Source organism: Erinaceus europaeus, chromosome 18 (genome assembly GCF_950295315.1).
Source record: "Erinaceus europaeus chromosome 18, mEriEur2.1, whole genome shotgun sequence".
Taxonomy (NCBI): Eukaryota; Metazoa; Chordata; class Mammalia; order Eulipotyphla; family Erinaceidae; genus Erinaceus; species Erinaceus europaeus.
Window position 1 is genome coordinate 11,953,087 of NC_080179.1, and position 22,558 is coordinate 11,975,644.

Consider the following 22,558-nt stretch of genomic DNA (forward strand, 5'->3'; position numbering starts at 1 on the left):
ATTTAGAGGTTTTCTGAGATCAGAGAGCAGTTTCTACTGTAGGCATAGCCCTCTGTGGCCCTCTGCTCTGTATGGTGTTCTCTGTCCAGTCTGAGTCTTGACTCCAGGATTCATGGGTCAGTCAACCTCACCGCAAGGGGATGCTTGGAACTAGTCCCTCCTGCGTAGTCACAGTTTCATCACTGTGTCTGCTTCCTTCCAATACATCTTTTAGTAAGAGTACTAGTGGAAGAAAAAAAACTGTGGCCATTCCATAGTCATACATAAAGGTACGACCTTTACCTTTAGTAACTAAAAGAATTAAAAAGATCAATTCTTTCCCCAAAGTGTAGTGTATTCTATCTAGTGTAGGACTTTGGAAATAAAGTCCGATTTGAGCTTTGACGATCTCAGACTGCATTCTTTCAAAAGTAAAACATCTTCATGTCCCTCTTATCTCTTCCAGTCTCTGCTGAAGACCTGCCATTAACTGCATGAGCAAGAAAACACACTCCTTTCCCAGTATCTAACAAAAAACTTTCAAGGGCAATATACTTGAAATTAACTTATAAGAAAGAAATACCGGGAGCCAGGCAGTAGCACAGTAGGTTAAGCGCAAATGGCGTGAAGTAATAAGAGTTGTAGGTTGGGATTGTAGGTCACAAGATTAACTGCTTTTTCCATTTGGGAATACACATATTTTTTTTTTTCTTCTTCTGTTTCAGGGCAAAACCATGTATATTTGGTTCACCTAAGCTTGCAATGCTAATTTTTTTTGTTTTTTGTTTTCCTTTTGGTTTACAATTGATTATTACTATTTTTAAAAAACAACATAACATGTTGACAATAAATTAATTTAAAATAATTTACTTCTTTGTCAGTTCAACTAATACTTCAGATATACTTTTAATATTTTATGAATGAGCCAAAATGGAATGTTTGAATTTAATACTTACACAGTCCTTAGGTTTTTCTAAAGTTCTGTGATAAAAAACAGCTTTGTGACACATGGCATTTTAGATTTAGTAAATAAAACCACAGTAGTGGTATATGTGTGCAGTTTAAATAATATTTCAATGATAATCAAATTATTTTGTACGACTCAGCTATAGAAACTGCTTAAATTTGATTTATTTATAGTTTGAGGTAACATTTTTTAAATATTTATTTTATTTATTCATTCCCTTTTGTTGCCCTTGTTTTATTATTGTAGTTATTATTGTTGTCATCATTGTTGGATAGGACAGAGAGAAATGGGGAGAGGAGGGGAAGACAGAGAGGGGGAGAGAAAGATAGACACCTGCAGACCTGCTTCACCGCCTGTGAAGTGACTCCCCTGCAGGTGAGGAGCCAGGGGCTCAAATCGGGATCCTCAGGCCCTTAGGCCAGTCCTTGTACTTTGCACCACCCTGCACTTAACCCACTGCGCTACCGTCTGACTCCCAGCATTTTGGTTTTTTTTTTTTGCCATACTTTGAAAGAATGTTAAAGGAGAAAACTGTTTTGTAGATGTCTGAAAGTAAAAGACCCTTAAGAAAATTTGTGAACTATAATTAATGAAAGTTGTGGTAGAGGAGAGAAGTATTTATGGGACAAATGGGTTATCCTATATTTTAACAGCCCTCAGAAGGTTAAATTTTAGTCTGTGGTATCATGCAAGGTGACATTTTGCTATAGGGTATGTGAGCATAAATAAGGAATTTTTTTTTGGCCTACTGTATATATAGAATCAACATCTATCTTTGTGATTCTACCTTGTTTTACGATTCACTGTCCAAGTTTTAAGCATTCAACTGTGAACACTCTAAATATGAACTAGTCTCTAGTTATTCCTCCTGCTCCATAGAGCTCCAAGACAACTTGATCAATACAGCTGTTCAGAGCCAATCATCTTCATTCCCTTGCGTTTTATCCACAGGCAGAAATTTCCCACAAGTCCTTATCTTTCCTTTCTCTGAATTTTCATCCCTCATATCACAGGATTGTCTTCCTTAACTGATTCTTTCTCATGCAAACTCTTTTCCTCTTATTTTTGTCCACTCATCCACCCATTCCCTGAATTTTGTTCTCCCCTTTCTTCTATAAGAAAATATTTCTTTAGTCTTCTTAGAACCATAATTGTTGTCATATTTATCCTGATAAGTATGAAAATTCTCCAATACTGTATTAGTTAAAATGAAACAAAAATGCATATATTGAAGTGGAACAGTAAAATGAAAAGTCGCACATATTGAAGTGAAGGTGATATATTGAAGCAAGGTGATTTCTGTGATCCGAGGTACTTGACAAGCTTAGTTCAAAACCTTTTTGGGGCCAGGCAGTGGTGCACCTAATTAAGTGCTCATATCACAGTGCGCAAGAACCCAGGTTCAAGCCCCTGGTCCCCACCTGCAGGGGGAAAGCTTCATGAGTGTTGAAGCAGGGCTGCAGGTGTCTCTCTGTCTCTTTCTCTCTATCTTCCCCTCCCTTCTCAGTTTCTCTCTGTCTCTATCAGATAAATAAATAAAAATTTAAAAAGCCTTTTCTTTGGCTGTAGCCCATCCGTATATACTTATCTAAGTAAATGGGGAAAAAAAAAAACTATAAGCACTTGAAGATAAAATTGTATCTTTTTAATTTATTTATAAAATAAAAAATCAATTAGACCATAGGATAAGAGGGGTACAGTTCCATACATTTATCACCACTAGAGTTCCAACCCTTCCATTAACCCTCTGGGAGTTGGACCTGGGATCATTATGGGGTGCAGAGGGTGGGAAGTCTGGCTTCTGTAATTGCTTCCTCACTGGACATGGATGTTGGCAGGTGGCTCCATACCCCCAGCCTGTTTCTGTCTTTTCTTAGTTGGGCAGGGCTCTGGAGAGCAGGGGTTCCAGGACATTGGTGAGGTTGTCTGCCCAGTGAAGTCAGGTTGGTGTCATAGTAGCATCTGCAGCTGGTGGCTGGAAAGCATTAAGATATAAAGCAGAACAAATTGTTTAATAATCAAGAAAATTTTATCTTAATCTGCTTTACTTTTTTTGGTTGCTTCACTAATTTTCCATTTATTATATTTCTGTTATTTTTATTTCAGATGTTCTGCATTTCAGCTGCATCAAAAATTAAAATGATGTCTATGGGCTAATCTGGAAACCTTTGTTTTGGTACATCTGTAAGAAAATGTGTTCCAATCCCCATTGACTGATTTGTAAAGGAACTTTGGAAACACAGTCTAATGTAAGTTGCAGACATGCAGTTATTTAGTCTTTGTTTTCACCTCTCTCTTGGGTTAGATTATGCATGTATTTGCTGTTGTACATGTGTATGTGTCATATACCTTTGTGCACACATACTTTTTCCCCAGGTTTTTGGCTCATAGTCTTATTTATTCCTCCCTTCCTTCAATAGGTATTCAAAGCCTACTATGTAAAAAGTGTGGATCTACATCTAAAGAGTGTCCAGAAATGAGGAAATTCACAAGCACTCACAGTCTACCAGGGAAACAGACATAAACTCATTAATTGTGCAAATATTGTAAAGAGAGCATGATAGGCGCTGGAAGGGAAGCTCATAGACCTCTGCAGCATGGAAACGAGGCACTGCCTTGCTTCCAGGGTTAGACATGCTCCCTGGAAAGCCCGTACTCTGGCTAATATCTCAGAGGTGGGCAAGAGTTGAAAGGGTGAAGAAACAGAAGTGGTTGAGGAGGGGTGCAAACTGAGTCGGTAATGCTTTAAAGAGAAGGAAAGGAACCCAGTTCAAAGATATAGGTGCTTCTGATAATTTTTTTTATTGCTGCCTGCACTATGAATACAGCCATTTTTTTTTTTTCGATTTCTTTGGGTAGGACAGAGAGAAATTGAGAGAGGAGGGGAAGATAGAGAGGGACAGAGGAAGACAGACACCTGCAGACCGGCTTCACCACTTGTGACGGCGACCCCCCTGCAGCTGGGCTCGAACTGGGATTCTTGGGGGCGTCTTTGCGCTTGGTATTATGTGCGTTTAACACGCTGCGCTCCAGCCCAGCTTCTATTACTTTTCTTTTCTTTAAAAATTTTTTTTTATTATCTTTATTTATTTATTGGATAGAAGCAGTCAGAAATCGAGAGGAAGGGGGAGACAGAGAGGGAGAGAGACAGAGAGACACCTGCAACCCTGCTTTACCACTCGCAAAGCTTTCCCCCTGCAGGTGGGGACCGGGGCTTGAGCCTGGGTCCTTGAGTATTGCAACATGTGTGCTCAACCAGGTGCGCCACCGCCCGGCCCCATTCCATTACTTTTCTAACAGTGACTAGTGAGTAGCCTGGAGATATGAAGCTTAAATCATACTAAGAAAATTAATGACAATCATAGAGAAAAGAAGAAGGCCCATATGTTCACAGGCACTTGTACTTGGTCTTTTTTTGGTTCCAGGTGTGAAGTACTCCTTAAGCCCCATTAAACTACCCTAAAAATGGAATTATGAATATGGCAACTTTTCTACGGGGCTTTGAAGAAAAGGGAATAAAGTATGAGAAGGCTGATGACCAGTTGGGCAAAGAGAAGAAGAAGATTCTGTTCTCTTTCTGTGAGGTGTGCAACATCCAGTTAAACTCTGCAGCCCAAGCCCAAGTTCATTACAACGGCAAATCCCACCGCAAACGAGTAAAGCAACTGAACGATGGGCAGCCCCCACCCCCAGCTCAGGGAGCAGGGCAGCTGCTGGCCAGCCCCAGCTCAAACACCAGCTCAGGTAGGTAAGAGTTCTCCTGGCTCCATTTATGGTTCAGAGAACTGGCTCTTTCTTTCTAGAAAATGAAAGCTTCTAAGCAAGACTTAAGTAAGCTCACCTTCAAATGTCCAACACGATAAAATGTCCCCTTTTTTTCTACAGGTAAAATCCAAGAGCTATTTGTTCCTTCTCGATGTATTTTATTATTAAGAAGAAGTATTTGATGTATATATACATATATATAATATTTTTCCAAAAAAATTAAAACTCTTGTTGACTTTCTTAGATAATTCATCAATCAGGAAACATCCTGTGTTGTAAGCAAAAAAAACTCCACAAGGATCTGTGCACAAATGGAGTTTCTATAGACAGAAAGAAGGTGGGTCAGAATGACTAGCAGAAGAAAGAAAGATTATTTCAGGCAAAGTCATTTGCAGGAAGTTTTTATCATGCAGATTATGTTACCAGTGTTGATCAGGAAACTCCAGATTGGTTGGTTTTAAATTTCACTTTCGGGAGAGACTGAAAGCAATTAGGTTAAGTCTCTGTGGAACTCAGTTTGAACAACTCCATTTTAGGTCTGTTGTTTCTTTAAAAGCAATCACATACAGTGTTTATGTGTACATGTATGTATATAGCTCTCTCTCAAATGTTGTTCCTGTATCCTCATACCCCCATGCAGGCACTAATATATAAGCATTTCCTCATGTTTTTTGAAATGTGTTTGAAATGGATCAGTGGTGTCAGTGTTTTCCTTTCTTAGACTTTCCTGAGTTTCTTTCATCTACTTTCTACTGAGCAGTTTATATAAAGATAAAGCTTCATTTCCATAATGTCCCACAATGCAGCAAAGGAGCTTATTAGACTTGCATGTTAGACTTGTTAATATTCTTTTGGCAAGCCGGTGGTGTTAGAACAGTAGGAAAAGCCTTGCCAACACCGGCAAGGCTTGCCTCTGAGTTAGGCACCACTGCAAACACTGCTCTTCTAGCCACAACTCCCTGCCTTTCACTTTTCACTCTTTCTTTATAGGCTGACTATAAGCAGAAACTTTATTCCAGCCTCTATCCTGGATTCTAAACAGTGTTTCAAATCCTTTGTCCAAGCCATTTCTCTTCTGCCTTGCTGGTCATTGTGTACCATCCAGTGAAGAACCCCCCCCCCCACAACAACAACAACAACAAAAACAAACAACAAACAAAAAAGGGTGAAATCTGGTTTACATGGTAGACCAAGATGAACTTGTCCCTAGATGGAGTGGGAGAGTTCCAAATCCCACCTGGCAACTAAACTGAGAAGTTCTGGCAAGTGGGATTCAGACTGGGGGTGAGAGCATGCCGAGTCGCCCCTTACTGCAAGTTCACTTGGTGCCAGTGCATAGTTTTTGATTTTTGTAAAGTTACAGCATGACCCATTTTAAGTTTCAGTCAAAATTGTGTGTGCTATAAATAAAAGAACACACAAAGGAATATAAATTTCAAGCTAAATCAAACTACTTTTTAACTAGTGTTCGGTTTAATTTTTATTAAGCTATTCTCCCCTGTGCAATACCTATACTATGAATGAACTCAAGGAAACTCATAGGATATAAGATGTACACTTAGTGAAATATTGTGTTCTCATTTTGTGTTTGTTACTTTAATTATTATTACTCACAGATGGCAGCGATGCGCCTGTGTTTACACACTAAAAATATGGTTGATCTTAGGTTGAGAACTAATATCTAGGGGTCAAGTGGTGGTGCACCTGGTTAAACACACATATTACAATGCACAAGGACCCAGGTTCAACCCCCTGGTTCCCACCTGTCCGGGGGAAAGCTTCAGGAGTGGTGAAGGTGCAGGTATCTATCTATCTCTCTTTCTCTTATCACCCCTCTCAATTTCTATTTGTCTCTATCCAATAAAAAAAACAACAACTTGTATCTATGCCAGAGAGCAAATAGTTCATAGTAAGCTGAATTACTTCTCTTAGAATCCAATATCTAAACTGAATTTGACATGTGGGTTCTAGAAGTGGTAACCTTAGCTAACTTTAACTAATGATTTTCTATGGGCAATATCCTTGTGCTAAGCACCTTACAGGAATTTTCTCTTTTAATTCTCTCATCACTTCCAAGGTAGATATTATGTTTATCCCTAATTTACAGACTAGGAACAAGGTACAGAATTAAAAAGATAGTTTGTTCAGGTTTCCGTGATATGAAGAGTTTGGTGTGCTATGCTAATGAAATCAACTAGTAGAAATATAAAGCTAGACCTTCCACCTTCTGCACCCCATAATGATCCTGGGTCTATGCCTCCAGAGAGATAAAGAATAGGAAAGCTTTCAGTGGAGTGGATGGGATACAGAGCTCTAGTGGTGGGAATTGTGTGGAATTGTACCCATCTTATCCTATAGTCTTGTCAATACTTCCATTTTATAAATAAATTTAAAAAGAAATAGAAATAAAAATGTTTAATCACAATACACACATATTGTATAAATAAAACACAGATACCCTAATATAACATGTTGGTATATATAAACATGGGTAAGATGAAGAAGCAACCTTTCACTGGATATAAATGGCATATTTTTTTATTAGTGATTGAATAATGATTGACAACATTGTGGGATAAGAGAAATACAGTTCTATACAATTCCCACCATCAGAGTTCCATATCCCCTCCCCTCCATTGGAAGTTTCCCTATTCTTTATCCCTCTGGAAGCATGGACTCAGGATCATTATGGGATGCAGAAGGTGGAAGGTCTGGCTTCTGTAATTGCTTCTCTGCTGGACATGGCTGTTGGCATGTTTCTATCTTTCCCTAGTGGGGCAGGACTCTGGAGAGGTGGGGTTGTCTTCCCAATAAAGTCAGGTTGGCGTCACGGTAGCATATGCAATTTGGTGGCTGAAAAACATTAAGATATAAAGGTAATATAGCAGAAGATTAAGCACTCACATTACACAGTCCATAAGGAACTGTGTTCAAGCCCTTGGTCCCCACTAGCAGGGGGAAAACTTTGCAAGAGGTGAAGCAGGGCTGCAGGTGTCTGTATGTCTCCCTTTCTGTCTCCCTCTTTCTCTTGATTTCTGACTGTCACTATCCAATAAATAAAAATAATAAAAAAATTTAAAGTCTTAAAAAAATTAAAACTGAAACTGCAACACTATAGAGTGACCACAAGATGGTGCCATAAGTATATTAAACTCAAGATACCCATTGCTAGTCTTTTTCACTGAAACTTATTAATAATGAGTATTGAAAACAAAGAAATAGCTCATGGAATTGAAATGATGAGTGTAGCTAAAATCATGCTCCCTTGAAAGACTTTATTTTTTTTATTCTATTTTTTTGTCATCACATGGGGTTTTATTGCTCCAAGCTGACAGAGACAGATAGAGAGAATGAAAGATAACATAGCAAACAAACAGACAAACAACAAACAAACAAAAACCCTCTTTCCCCTTCAGTGGAGGCCAAGCTCAAACTTGGGTCTTGTGCATGACAAAGCAGACACACTATTTGGGTGAACTATCTTGCAGGCCCTAAAAGAATGTCTTTTTGACATTGTTTCTACATTAGGTAGACTCTGTGGGGCAGCTGTCAGCTTATGGAAAAAGAGAAGAGAGAGAGAGAAAGAGAGAATTGAGAATGAAGAGCAATGTAGATTTTTCTCCAGTTTCCAGGAATAAGAACTGTTACTTAAGTAGTGGGGGGTGGGGACTGGTTAAAATGCATGAGGTTCTGAGTTCAGTACTTGCCACCATGCATGAGCAAGTGGTGCTTTGAGCTGTACTCTATCATACTCATAAAATAAACAAATAATTACAAAATGATTACTTAAATATCATACATTCTCCCTATCTGGAAAAAAAAATAAAATGACCACTTTGAGAGATTAAGTATGAATATAAATATGAGATGGATATAAGAGAGATAAGCCTGGATTCATCAATGTGAAGTCTTTTGTTTTTGTGGTAGAAACATATTATTATTATTTTTTGTCTCCAGGGTTATTGCTGGGGCTCAGTGCCTGCACCATGAAGCCACTGCTCCTGGAGGCCATTTTTTTTCCCGTTTGTTGCTTTTTTGTTGTTGTGGTTATTATTGTTGTTGGATAAGACAGAGAGAAATGGAGAGAGGAGGGGAAGACAGAGAGGGGGAGAGAAAGATAGACACCTGCAGACCGGCATAACCGCCCATACTGCGCTACCGCCCGACCCCCAGAAAGTTTTTTTTTAAAAGATTTTATTTATTTATGGGAAAGATAGGGAGCGAGAGAACCAGACATCACTCTGGTACATGTGCTGCCAGGGATCGAACTCAGAACCTCATGCTTGAGAGTCCAAAGCTTTATCACTGCGCCACCTTCCGGACCACTAAACATAGAGTTTTGAATGTTTTTTTTTCTCCATTTTCTTACGCTCCTGAGATTCAAGTTCTACTTTGGAGAATCAATCGGCTATTTATTATTTGACCAAAAATCTGTTTGCTCAATATAAGTATCATGGTAGAAATATAACAATTACTGATGAGGTTATAGTTTCTATTGGAACAGAAGGTTAACTAGATCAAAACATTTCTGTTTTGAGGCTGGTGAGTTAAATTAGTTGGAACGTACTGATGTCACAAGACATCTTAATTATACATCAATGGAAATATTTTTGTATTTCGATGTTATGCAACCCATTTATTAGATAGAGTCCATCTAATAAAGTCCATCTCGCTGCCAGTTAGGCATCTCTGGGGTGTTATAGTTGATCATGGGTGTTTGTTCATCTTTGGTACTTAAGGATTTTCTGGAGTTGGTTCTTAGGCCAACTGTGAAATAGGTTTGAGGATTTGGGGTTGGCTATTGTATTTTTTTTTTAATGAACAAGCACATACATTGGCCCATTTCATTTTAAGAGTCTTCTGTCTGCTTTATACTCCTGAGATTCAAGTTCTGCAGATATTAGGAGTTCATTTGTTCTTCTATGTGCATGTGGCATAAAAGATACAACAAGAGGTTGCTTTTTGTCCCGGAGAGTGACCAACTCTAGTTAGTCAGTCACTCAATGCAAGTTACAATAATTCCAACAAACCACCAGCCTGCTATATTGATTGCTAAACAAGAATCTCATCAAATTAGGTCACGTTGTCAAAATGAGTGTATGCAACTTCCTTCTTCACACAGGAAGTGACTTTGTGGCCATATTGTAGATGCCTATCCCACTGTATTTTTTGTACCGAAGACAGGAAGGCTGGTATTCTTATAAATGTCTCCAGGACTCCTCACCATGAGAGTTTGAACTTTGAAAGTCATTCAGATGCTGTTGTTTTGGAGGAGAATACCTATAGTATTAAGCTTTCAAAGGAAGCTAGCATGCAGTGTTAGACATTATTTGATACACATGTTCAGAGTTACTGCTACCGTCAAACTAATTGTATATAACCACCTCATAGAGTCATAAATTAATACTGTTTGCATGGCAATAGCATCTGATACTCTTTCAGCAGATTTCCATGATTTAATTCAATTTTATTATTTTTTAGATCTAATTACAGCATAATTTATGCTGTAAGTAGATCTCCTATTTTATTCACTCAATTTTGTGCCCCTTGCCTAGTATCTCTTAGAAATTGTTTAATATTCCTTGTGACAGCAATAGTCCTATAAATCAGTATTTTCTCAGTAAAGTTGAAGGAAAAAAATGGGAATATTATGAAGGAAACTTGTTCTATAGGTCCAAGAGATTAAATTCAGTGTCAATGAGTGATTTAGCTATCTTAAAATTCTTTTTTTTTTCTTTATTCATTTATTGGATAGAGATATCCAGAAATGGGGAGAGAAGGGGGTGGTAGAGAGGGAGAGAGACAGAGAGACACCTGCAGCTCTACGTCACCACTTCTGAAACTTTCTCCCTGCAGGTGGGGACTGGGGGCTTGAACCCGCTTCCTTGAGCATTGTAACGTGCACTTAACCAGGCAGGTCACCACCCAGCCCCGTTTCTGACATTCTCACATGTGACGTTCAGCATTATGGATAAGCTGCTTTGGGATGAACATGTACATGCGCTTATTCAATGGTTTATGCTTTATTCTGAAAATACATCCTCCCCATTTTTCTTTTTAAAAGTATAAAGTCTGGTGTGAAAAATGAGTATTTATGGCAAGTGCCTTTCATAATACTAAAAGGAGGTTATCAAGGAGTGATTGATATTATCATTATATTTTATTATTCGCTTGACACAATAATTCTGAGCGGCTTGTTGCCTTCTGTTCCATGCCCTAGTTTTGTCACCTCGCTTGATAACCACATCTCTGCTCTGCTGTGCATGTTTTAATAGCACTCTTCTCTCCCTTTTCCTGCCCCCCACCACTCTCTCTCTCCTTTCTCTTTTCCTCTCTAGGTATATTTTCCTAAAAACAAGTTTTATTTTTTGCTTGACTTCCCCCCCCCCCCAAATCATTTCATCAGGGAGATTGAATGTTGTTGGGCAGGTGTTGACACATGGGCATAATCTTTTCTCTCCGTGATAGGCATTGCTCACTCACTTTCCACAAACTTAACTCCTTCACCACCATGCACTGGGTCCCCCATACTGTCTCTCCCCCCACATCCCATACTGATAAAGCATCTCTAAACTTCAAAGCTTTTGCCAAAACAAGAGAGCAATTGTTGAGGTCTCACTCTCCAATTCATCATCTGCCAGCAGTTGATGAAGAAGCTTATGTCTTTAGGTTCACTAATTTGAAACCCAACAAGTTCTAGAAATTAGGTTTTGAATGTCATATTGATGGCAAGACATGACCTGAACTAAAATTAGGTTAAGCATAGTCTTTATTTATCCAGTTTTAGTATAATTATGCACATTTTGCTACTGAGGGTGCAGGAGTTAGCATAATGGTTATGCAAAGAGATTCTCATGCCTGAGACTCCAAAGCCCCAGGTTTAATCCCCCACACCACCATAAGCCAGAGCTGGAACAATGTTCTGGTAAAAATAAATAAATGTTATGCTACTGAAATGTTAATGTTCATAGCCCTAAATCTCACTGGAGGCATAAAATAATTCATGGTATATGCATAGTATTATCTCTCTAAAACCTGAAAGCATTTGAATTCTGAAGTACATTCAATAGTGGTTTTAGAGAAGTAATCCATGGACTATAATAAAATATTGTTATTCTGGGGGTTGGGCGGTAGTGCAGCGGGTTAAGCACACATGGCGCAAAGCGCAAGGACTGGCATAAGGATCCAGGTTCAAGCCCCCAGTTCCCCACCTGCAGGGGAGTCGCTTCACAGGTGGTGAAGCAAGTCTGCAGGTGTCTGTCTTTCTCTCCCCCTCTCTGTCTTCCCCTCCTCTCTCCATTTCTCTCTGTCCTATCCAACAATGAACGACATCAACAACAACAATAATAACCACAACAAGGCTACAACAAGGGCAACAAAAGGGGGGAAAAATGGCCTCCAGGAACAGTGGATTCATGGTGCAGGCACTGAGCCCCAGCAATAACCCTGGAGGATATATATATTGTTATTCCATTTTAGACTTTGACCTTACTACCAGGACTTACATGTATATAATAAAAAATTTTAGGTAAATGATCTGTCATAGACAAAATTCTGCAATAAGAAGGGAAGACAGAATACTAAGCCCAAATCAGTGATGCCCAAAGCTATTTCCCATAAGATGTTTAAGTTGCTTCTGAGAGCTTTATGTGACACAAAACAAATCAAGCTCAGGCAGCAAAAGTAAATACAAAGCTAAGTGTGTTTTCCTATGATGTATGTATATGGGTACATGCATACACCCATGTGCACGTAGGCTTGTGAATATCAAATCTGTCTCCAGGAAAGGATGTCTAGCCGGTGGCTGTTCTACTTATCGGTGCACAGTGGAGATGCCTTTGTGAATGCCAGCTGGGCCATGGCTACAGAATACTGACTTATCTCAATGTGTCTTGTGGCAAATTAATTATTTTCACACATATATTTTATAGATGCTACTAAATGTGACTGATAGTAGCTAATAATATCACTGGAAATGAACACATGTGTCATTTAAAGAAGATCCTCTGATAAAGAGTTGAGTTTCTTGGATCTTGATTCTGCTCTGCCCAACAGTCTCCATGAAAATAAGAATCCACTTTAAAAGAAATATATTTACTGTGTTTTTTATAATGACTGGATACTAGGAATTCTAATTATTTTGTGATTTTTTTTTTTTTTTTGCTTTTATTTTGTACTTAGCACACACATGTCTAAGCTCTCTTTATTTTGTGATCTTAAAACCTTGCTGCCACTTTCTGGTAGGCAGCTACCTAGAACCTTTTCAAGAATGTGTTAGTAGGTTGCTGCATTTTCTGTTTTAATGACAAAAGAGGAAGGAAGGATGGTAGTAGCATAAACTGGGGACAGAGGCTCAAGGTAATTATGTATAGATTTGATGAACTGTACCTTTAAAAAAATAAGCAAAAACTATGGTGCTGAAAATATTCCCTATCTTATATGTTTACTTTCTCATTATGCAAAGTGTGTATAAATAGTTATTGTTTAAAAGTTGTCTTGCAGTGAAATTAGTAGTGTTTTACCCTGGTTGCTAGCACAGCTGTGAACATTTTTACTGTCATATCTTAATTTAGAGGCAGACACTTAAGGGTTAAAGACTATTTGACTATTTGACTTGTTCTCTGATAGACATCTATGTCCAATTTGTCAAAAATATATATATTTTTTGGCATTAGCCTCTCGTGATCTTATTTGTGTATAGAGTAGTCCCAAGAACCTATGGCTGTTGTGATTTTAGCAGCTTTTATAAGTCCTTATAATATATAGACCACTGATTTCTTCTCTCTATCCTGTTCATTGTTGAAAAGCCAGAGAGAGCTATTTTTAACATTTACACAATTTCGATAGATGATTCTTTATTGCAGGGTTTGGTGCTGAATGTGTGGAGCCTTTCATAATCATATGCTTTTTGTGGTTTGCTTGAATTTGATCACAGTGGCTGATTTCATGCATTGATAATGAAGGCTTAGGTTGCCTGCTTCTCGGCATAAATCCACCTCAGACTTGTAGGTCGACAGTGCTTCTGGCTTCAGCACGCCGTTGGAGATATAGGATTGAAATTGCTCTGCTTTCTTTACAAATGACTCAGAGAGTGCTTGTCCTTCCCTAAAATGTTGCCAGCACGTAAAGGATTCTCAATGAGCAGTGCAACAAGCCAGCATCTGGAAGGTTTAGAGCCGCACTGATAGAGCGTGGTGCTGTCACACAGATAATCAGGCTGGAGCCAAGTCTCCACAGCACTCTGCGTTATACTGGCCACAATACTGGAAGTTTTGTTTACCCAACTTGGTTGCTTTTAAAGCTGGTGAAAGCCCTGCCAGGATGTGGAGTGGACTTTCTAGCAGAGGTGAGCATTTTTATTCTAAAAAAATTGAATACTAGGGTCTGGGGTGGCAGTAACTGATTCGTTCATATGCCGTGTTGAATCCTGTGAAGTTATCAATTGTGTTTATCACATCGTGCTGACAGATCTGAAAGGTAACGGCGAAGAGGGAAATATATGATTCTTTAATTTTATTGGGAAGTAACTCCTTACATGGACGTGACAGCATTCTTCCCTTTCCCTGCTGGCTGTTTTCCGAGGACATCTTACCAGCAGGTGATTTCCTTGCATTTTCAATATTTAGAATAAGTCCATGATATTATGTGATTTGCTGTCATTACTGCAAGTAGATAATTAGCAGTGTTATTTTGTGCTTTGGGTATATAAAAAATGGCCATGGACTAAATATACTTAAGAATCTTAGATGTGAAAAATATAAAGAAGGAAACAAGTAATGTTTATGAGATAACTAACAAAAGTAAGTGAAATCGATTACGCACTGGAGTTGGCATCTTGGTTAAACTTGAGACTATTAATAATTAAAAGTCAGGGCTTGTCATGCACTGAGTAACCTGCCGTAATTGATTTTTAGATAATGGTACACTGAGTGATAGGAGAAAATTAGCCTTTCTTCATAAAACATGTCTTAGTTAGATGTGACATTTTTAAAGGCTGCAGAATATATAACATTTAAATGTAATGTATTTACACTCAGCTGGTAAGTTAAATTGCTGGGTGTGTCACTGTAAGTACAGAGTATTTGAAAGCCGGCTAGATAAGGGTAAGCTCTGAGTTAGCCTCCGAATACATGTAGTCCTTTGGCTTTGGCTTTTCTAACCTCTTAATTCCTACATGATGACATGCAGTTTCTAAGGGAGAAAGTAGCAGGGGAGTCACACTATATTCAAAGAGCATTATGTTTATTAAGTTACTTGCTTAGTATGTTAGGTCTGCAGACAAGTCTATAACTGATAAGAAGCCAGCAAGGCACATGGGATGAGTATGTGTGTGCGTGTGCGTATGCGTGTGCGTGTGTGTGTGTGTATGTGCACTTGTACTTGTCCTAATAAATTTACTCAAAGCTACTGTTTTTATAGTTTTTAGCTCTAAAGTTATAAATAAGTGTGTGTTTCTTTGACAGAAGATTCTAGAAGCCCATTTACTGCCAGTACATGTAAAGCTTGGCTAGGCAGACACGTCAGGAGCAAACCATTTGTGTTCACCAATCTGTCTCAGCAAGTCCCAGGGCCACTATCTTGCTAGAAGCCACTGTGTGCTTTTGAAAGCATGAAATTAGTTTTATACTGAGCACATGGTTTCTCATTTAGCAGCTCTTTTTATGGTAATGGTCAATTTATGGTTCACTGCCAGGATTTCGGTGCTCTGTCAAAGCTGATAGCGTCTGCAAAGGTGTCCTCATGAGATAGTTTTTCAAAAAGCAAAGGGAAGGGGAGGGGTCCTAATTAGACCCTCAAGAAGAAACTATTCAACTCACTATACTTTCTGAATGCCTTGTCATTTCTTCAGTTTCCCTATGTCATTCAGTCTGGGACTTTCAGGTTTACCTCGACTAATATGTAATATTAAAATAAGTATATCCTGAAATGTCAGGTATTTGTTCATTTTTTTATGAGGCATTTATAGAAAAGTATTCATTTGCGCTGACCATATTTTTCATATGATCTGCTTATAATACGAAGATAATTAGTAATATATCCTAGAGCACTATTGGAGAAAGTTCAAGTATTTCATAAATATATTGTATAGTTGATAAGCTGCCCATACTTTCACATGTGGCAAGTATTTTGTATTGAGTAAATCATTATTTCTCTCAGTAAAGTTATTTAAGGAAAGATTGGCAGGCAAACCACAATTTGGAAGGGTAGATTTACAGTATATGTAAATCACAAGTGCTTTATTTTTCAAATATGACAACGCCTAGTAATCAATAATCAAAATTAGATAGTTAAGCAGAAAACAAACTACCCATACTTTATTATACGTGTATGTGCTATGAAGGGATTAATGAAGGAAGAAGCTAAGCAGTCTGAAGATTCATGGAAAATGTTGAGAAATGTCTACTTTCACCCTACTGACTCATCTTAAAAAGCAAAATCTCTCAAATGCTAAAACTATAGAAATACAAAAATAGTTTTTACTTGTTCCTTAGAGTGAGAATGGATGAATATTTTGAGAGTGATTTCCTTAATCTTTCTTTCTGTCAGAAAAATAATACTTGTTGAAAGCTGTGCTGGTTGTAATGCATTTTGACATAAAACTTACCAAGACTGACTACCTGGATGTTTAAGGTAGTATTTATTTTGATTCTGATTCTTTGCTTGGTGGTAATAGATATATAAGTGGATTTGAATGCTTATTGGGATGGTGGTACCTTATTTTATATTCCTGTGGTCTTGGCAATGAAATTAAAAGCATCTCTGAAATCTTAAAATCTTTAGCTCATTTTGATAGAACACTGTTTTACTGTGTGTGTGATCCAGTAAGGTTTGGTGCTGTGGTTTCTCCCCCACCTCTCTCTCTCTCTCTCTGAAGTAGTCAGTCTAGAGCAGTGAAGTTCTAGAGATGAAATAAATAAATATACCTAAAAATTATGAAATCTTATTTTTAATCCTCAGAACTGCCCAGATGATAGCATTTCTCATGATTATGCATTCAAGAGAAAATATTATTTGTTTAATCGCATAAATATAATATGTGCCATTGTAACTGGAAGGCTTTCTAGTTTTAGCTGAAGTATAATTTCAAACAACTTTTCTTTAGTTCTCTTGGGAATGTCATACCACAAATTATCATCCAACAGGGGGCTTTTTAGATTTTTTAAAAATTGTATTATTATCTTTAATTATTGGATAGAGACAGTCAGAAATTGAGAGGGGAGGGGAATATGGAGGGACGAAAGAGCCAGTAAGACACCTGCAGCACTACTTCATCACTTGGATCCTTATGCCGGTCCTTGCGCTTCATGCCACCTGTGCTTAACCCACTGTGCTACTTACCGCCCGACTCCCGAAATATAGTATTTTTAAAAATTTATTTTATTGAGGGGGTTAATACTTTACAGTGCAGTCATTGATGTATGAGTACAATTTCATTCTGAACCAGGACTCCACAGTTCTCTCCCACAACCTGCCTTTCCCGAAGTCCTTTGCGTTGATGCAATACAGCTGCCCAGTCCATATTTCATTGTGTTCTCTCTCCCTGCCCCTGTTTATTAAGTCCTGCTCATAAGTGAGATCAGTTGGTGTTTATCCTTCTTGTTTTGGGTTATCTCACTTAACATGATGTCTTCTAGTTCCATCCAAGATAACTAAAATGGTGACATCTTCATCATTTTTCAGCTAAATGGTATTCCATCATGTACATATACCATAGTAATAGTAATTGTTGTTTTTGCCAGTCATCTGTCCTTGGACATCTGGTTTGACAAGCTTGTATTTTGGAAGTGCAATTTATCACCTCCCAAAAATGTTTTTCTCAATCACTATTCCAACCAAAGCATCTCTATCCCTCTGTCATAGTCCAAATTCATCCCCTCCTCAGCTCCACAACCACCTCCCACCCCAACCCTTTGTTAACTTCAGTTCTGCTTTTTGCTTATTTTCCTGACTTTGTTTTCCCACTTTGGGTGAAGTCATTTTGTATTTTCATTTCATATGAGTACTTTCAGTACTTCTTGTAGGTCTTCTTTTATTGTAGTGTAATTCCTTCAGCTGTTGTTTGTCTGAAAAGTTCTTAGTAACTGTTTTAAACCTAATCAGTAACCTCACAGTTAAAATATTCCTGGATGGAGGTCTTTTGCGTACAGAACTTTGATTATATCCACCAGTATTTTCTAAATTTTCTTTAGACTTTATCTTGAGGAATCAGCTGGTAGTCATAGGGATTTCCTGTTTAAGTGACTCTTTCCTTTCCTTTAGCAGTTCTCAAAATTATCTCTTTACCTTTGATCTTTGCCACTGGATCTCAAAAATATTTTCTTCTACCCTCATAGTCTGTTTACTACTTTGGCTAGTCATAAATGCTCCTGTACTATTTTGTGCTTCTTCTAATTTTAAAGATGTTACTGGTAGCTTTTTCTGATACCTGCATTGTGTTTATTAGGAAAGGGTCTGATCTCTCTTTACACCGAATGTCCTTCTGTGCTAGTCTAGATGATGGTTCGTTCCCCTGTCCTCCTATTTAACTATATCGTTGACTATGGCACAATACCAATGGGAATCCATAGTCAAAATCTTCTTTAAAATTTTAGGAACTTTTTAATAAAGTTTCTAATCGTGTGAGAGAGCCTCATTTTATTGCCCAAATGGTAAAATAGCTCAATCACCATTATTTTCTGCAAATGGGAATTGAATGATGATTAGATGACTATCACGAGGAACACCTTTTCTATCACGAGAAGACTTCTGTTTGCTGATTTTGTCCAGGAAGTCTATACCACCACATTTATCTCAACACCTTTTTTGCAGGTATTTAGAAAGTGTGTGAATTTCATTTGAAGATGGCAGTGCTCTCCTATTATATATAATTTTATAGTTCACTCTTTAGTGAACTTTTTCTTTTTTAAAGAAGATGGAGTAGAATTTATATTTAGATACCATATGTTTCTTACAGGAAATTAAGATGGAATTTCTTTTTAAATTTTTTATTAATGATTTAACATCATTTTGCAAGATTTTAAGATTTTAGGGGTATAGTTATACACACATACACACACACACACACACACACACACACACACACACCCCATAAGACTGAATATCCTAATCCCACTTCCCCCCTTTTTGGAGACTTCTGGAAAAAGAATTGTGAAGTTTGAAAAAATTACAAATATTCAGAAACAAGAAGATTGAAAAATGAATCATGGGAATTATTTTTCTGGCCTTTTTAACATATATTTTTATAATTGTACGGTGGGTAATACTAGATCCATGGTAAGTGAACTAATTCCTGCTTGATTATGGCATTTAGATTTTGTGTAATTAGAGTACTCAATCACTTCTGTGTAAATTAAAGGGGTAAGCAGTACATGCAACTGTACTTAGAAGAGTTAGAAATCCTATAATGGGGTGTGAGTCATGCTTTAATTGGGGCTTGGAAACTGATCTCCAACACTTTCCTCTTGTTTTTTTTTTTTAATTTAATTAATTAATTTATTTATTTATTCCTTTTGTTGCCCTTGTTGTTTTGTTGTTGTAGTTATTATTGATGTCATTGTTGTTGGATAGGACAGAGAGAAATGGAGAGAGGAGGGGAAGACAGAGAGAGCAGGAGAGAAAGACAGACACCTGCAGACCTGCTTCACTGCCTGTGAAGTGACTCCCCTGCAGGTGGGGAGCCGGGGGCTCGAACCGGGATCCTTCCGCTGGTCCTTGTGCTTAGCGCCACCTGCGCTTAACCCGCTGCGCTACCGCCCGACTCCCTTTCCTCTTGTTTTAGCTACAACCAATTTAACCTGTATTGGGCTTTTATGAGAAAACATGTTTATTAATCTTTTAATCAAAAACAGTGGATAGTTTGGTAGTAACAGTAGTGATAACTGATACTTTCAACTTATCATTGTGCCAGATTTGTTACATACATAGATTCCTTTAGTTCTCATAATACCCTTCTATAAGTAAGCACCATCACAGCTAACTTACAAGTAGGGAAATTAAAATACAAAGAGTTTAAGTTACCTGCCCAAATTTCATCCTAGCAGTTCACTGGGATTTGAACGCAGACTTCAGAATCCATACCTTTTAATCATTTATTTATTATTTATGGAGAAAAGAGTCAGCCAGAACATTATTCTGGCATTACATAGGGTTAGAGATTAAACTGAGGACCTCACTTATGTAAGTTCTGAACTCTCCTACTAAAACAACCTACCTAGCCTCCAGAATCCATGGCTTTTAACCATCACCTTAGACTAGCTTCCTATAAGATATTTTGTTCATACTATTTGTCATATTATTTTACTCACAAAATAGAAAGCAGTGGACTGAATGACACGTGTAATTTAGTGGATTTACAGCTGGCTGATGCCTGTATCCTAAATGCATTTGATCAGGATGATGTGAGGCACTTGGTCTCTGCAGTGATTTGGTGAGAATAAGGATGACCTGAACATTACAACTGTGGGTGATGTCAAGTTGAGATAATGAGTATATTGATGAAATTAATTAGTAGACATAGTGAATAAGACATACTTGATAGAAATCTTGACGCTTAGCTTATATCCCTCATTGAATAACTCACAGTCTCTGAAGGTACAACCCAACGATCTATATTTTTAAAATGTGAAAATGACTCCAGTATAACCCTTGTTTGAACCACTATTGTAGAAAAATGAGCCAATGCCAATATTACCAATTTAGCTATAGTAAATGGAAGAGCGAGAAAAGATTTAATAGTATTAACAAAATATAAGCTCATATATAGGTAAAAAACATGCCATCCAGGCTGGGAGTATGGATGGACCTGTCAACACCCATGCTTAGCAGGGAAGCAATTACAGAAGCCAGACCTTCCACCTTCTGCATCCCACAATGACATTAGGTCCATACTCCCAGAGGGAATAAAGAATAGGAAAGCTATCAGGGGAGGGGATGGGATACAGAGTTCTGGTGCTGGGAATTGTGTGGAGATGTACCCCTCTTGTCTTATGGTTTTGTCAATGTTTCCTTTTTATAAATAAGTTAAAATTAAAAAAAAGAAAAAAAAATATGCCATTGGATCAACAAGATCACTTACTTGCTTTGATATGTGTATGATCGAAGTTCAAGTTCTGTCCCTGCCTTACTCAAGGGAGTGTTGGTACTGTGATGCCTTTCTCTGTCTCTGTATTTATTTGATTTTTTATTTGATTTTCCTCCCATAATTTTTTAAAAATGTTGTTTCCAGCATGTCACTGCACAGGGATAACTTTTCAAATGGAAACAGAGATAGAAAGATGGAGAAAAAGTGAAAGATAGCCAGAAGTTGAGAGGAAGGGGAAGACAGAGAGGGAAAGAGACAGAGAGATACCTGCAGCCCAGCTCTACCACTTGCAAAGCTTTCCCCCTGCAGGTGGGGACTGGGGCCTCGAACCTGGGTCCTCGAGCATTGTAACATGTGCACTCAACCAGGTGCGCCACCACCCGGCCCCACAATGAATTTCATAAATTATTCTGCAAACTCCCATCTTGCTAAGTGTAAGTTTACTATAAGAATAAATTTCACCTAGTCAAATTTGTCATATAGCTTTTATTATTAGTTACATTTACCAGTCACTTCTTGCTGACCAAAATGTTTTTTATGTTTCCTTATTACACTTGAGTAAATTTACAAGATATAAAAAAATTGAATTAGTGATAAGGCATACTTGAGTAACTCTACCCAGAGTTAACTATTTCTATAGCATATACTATAATAGTTACTTTAAAAATAACTTTCCTTTCTATTCAGCTGTTTACTTTGAGGCTAGTGATTATGTTCTACTTATTTTTGAAGATATGGCTTGCAGCATCACACAGATATCTTACTGTGACCTCTGACTAGAGGACAGGACACTTGAATACAAAATGTGTGAATATTTATGCAGAACTAAATAGGTTTTATTTTCTATTGTTCCTTACATTGAAGCAAAAATGAGACAGCATTTTTCTGACCTTTCAAATGGATTAGATTAAGCCTTACCCAACAGTAAAATAAAATAGGGATTGGTAGTGCAGTTTACCTGGGAGAGTGCTTGTTTTGCCTTACTTATGGCCCAGATTTGAAACTGACTCCTGTCTCACTGGGGGAAGCTTAAGTGCTGGGGTGACTTTCTCTCTCTCCCTCTCCCACTCTCTGTCCTTGTCTCTACCTGAAAAAAAAGCAAAAAAGTTGCCCCAGAGTGATTGAGCCCTGGTAGCAATAAGAACAACAAAAATCTTGCATTAATACAATGAGTTAGCAAATGTCTATACAGAGAGTTGTTTACATAAATTGTTGGATGGATTGTGTATTAGTTTACACACTTGTTTGCAATGTGATAATAACTCAGCATTTAACTATCTTTTTACATACTAGTTCTACTATCCTAGACTTAATCAGTTCTTCTTCTAGCGTTTGCCATTTAATCAGTATGTGTGCTGGTATATGTATATACAGTGTATAATACAGCAATACTTTTTCTTGTATTTGTGTGTGTGTGTGTATATAATGCATTAGGGCTAAGTGGTGGCGCACCTGGCTCGGTGCACAGATGACAATGCTCAAGGGCCTGGGTTCAAGCCCCCAGTTCCCAGGGAGAGCTTTGGAAGGGCGAAGCAGTGTTGCATGTGTCTCTCTCTTTATCTTCCTCTTCTCTCTTGATTTCTCTGTCTCTGGCGTGTGTCTCTCTCTTTATCTTCCTCTTCTCTCTTGATTTCTCTGTCTCTGTCAAATAAGTAAGTAAATAAAATATAAAAAAGAGAATGTTATTTAAAAAATATTAGGATTCCCCTGGCTCCCCACCTGTAGGGGGGGTCGCTTCACAAGCAGTTAAGCAGGTGTGCAGGTGT

At 38.0% G+C, this 22,558-nt stretch overlaps 1 protein-coding gene across 6 annotated transcripts in view; it reads left to right on the forward strand.

Moving 5' to 3' along the window:
- The window catches only part of ZNF385B (zinc finger protein 385B), a 368,360-nt gene that overhangs the window by 96,436 nt on the left and 249,366 nt on the right, over positions 1–22,558 (forward strand). For 2 of the 6 annotated variants that reach the window (XM_007522156.3, XM_060177630.1), the window contains exons 2-3: positions 3,053–3,195; positions 4,372–4,690. In XM_007522156.3, coding sequence (XP_007522218.1) covers positions 4,420–4,690 — 271 coding nt within the window. In that variant the 5' untranslated portion in view covers positions 3,053–3,195; positions 4,372–4,419. Of the gene's footprint in view, positions 1–3,052; positions 3,196–4,371; positions 4,691–13,256; positions 14,058–22,558 lie in introns of those variants that run through there. The other 4 variants (XM_060177629.1, XM_060177632.1, XM_007522157.2 and 1 more) reach the window with 4 other exon arrangements.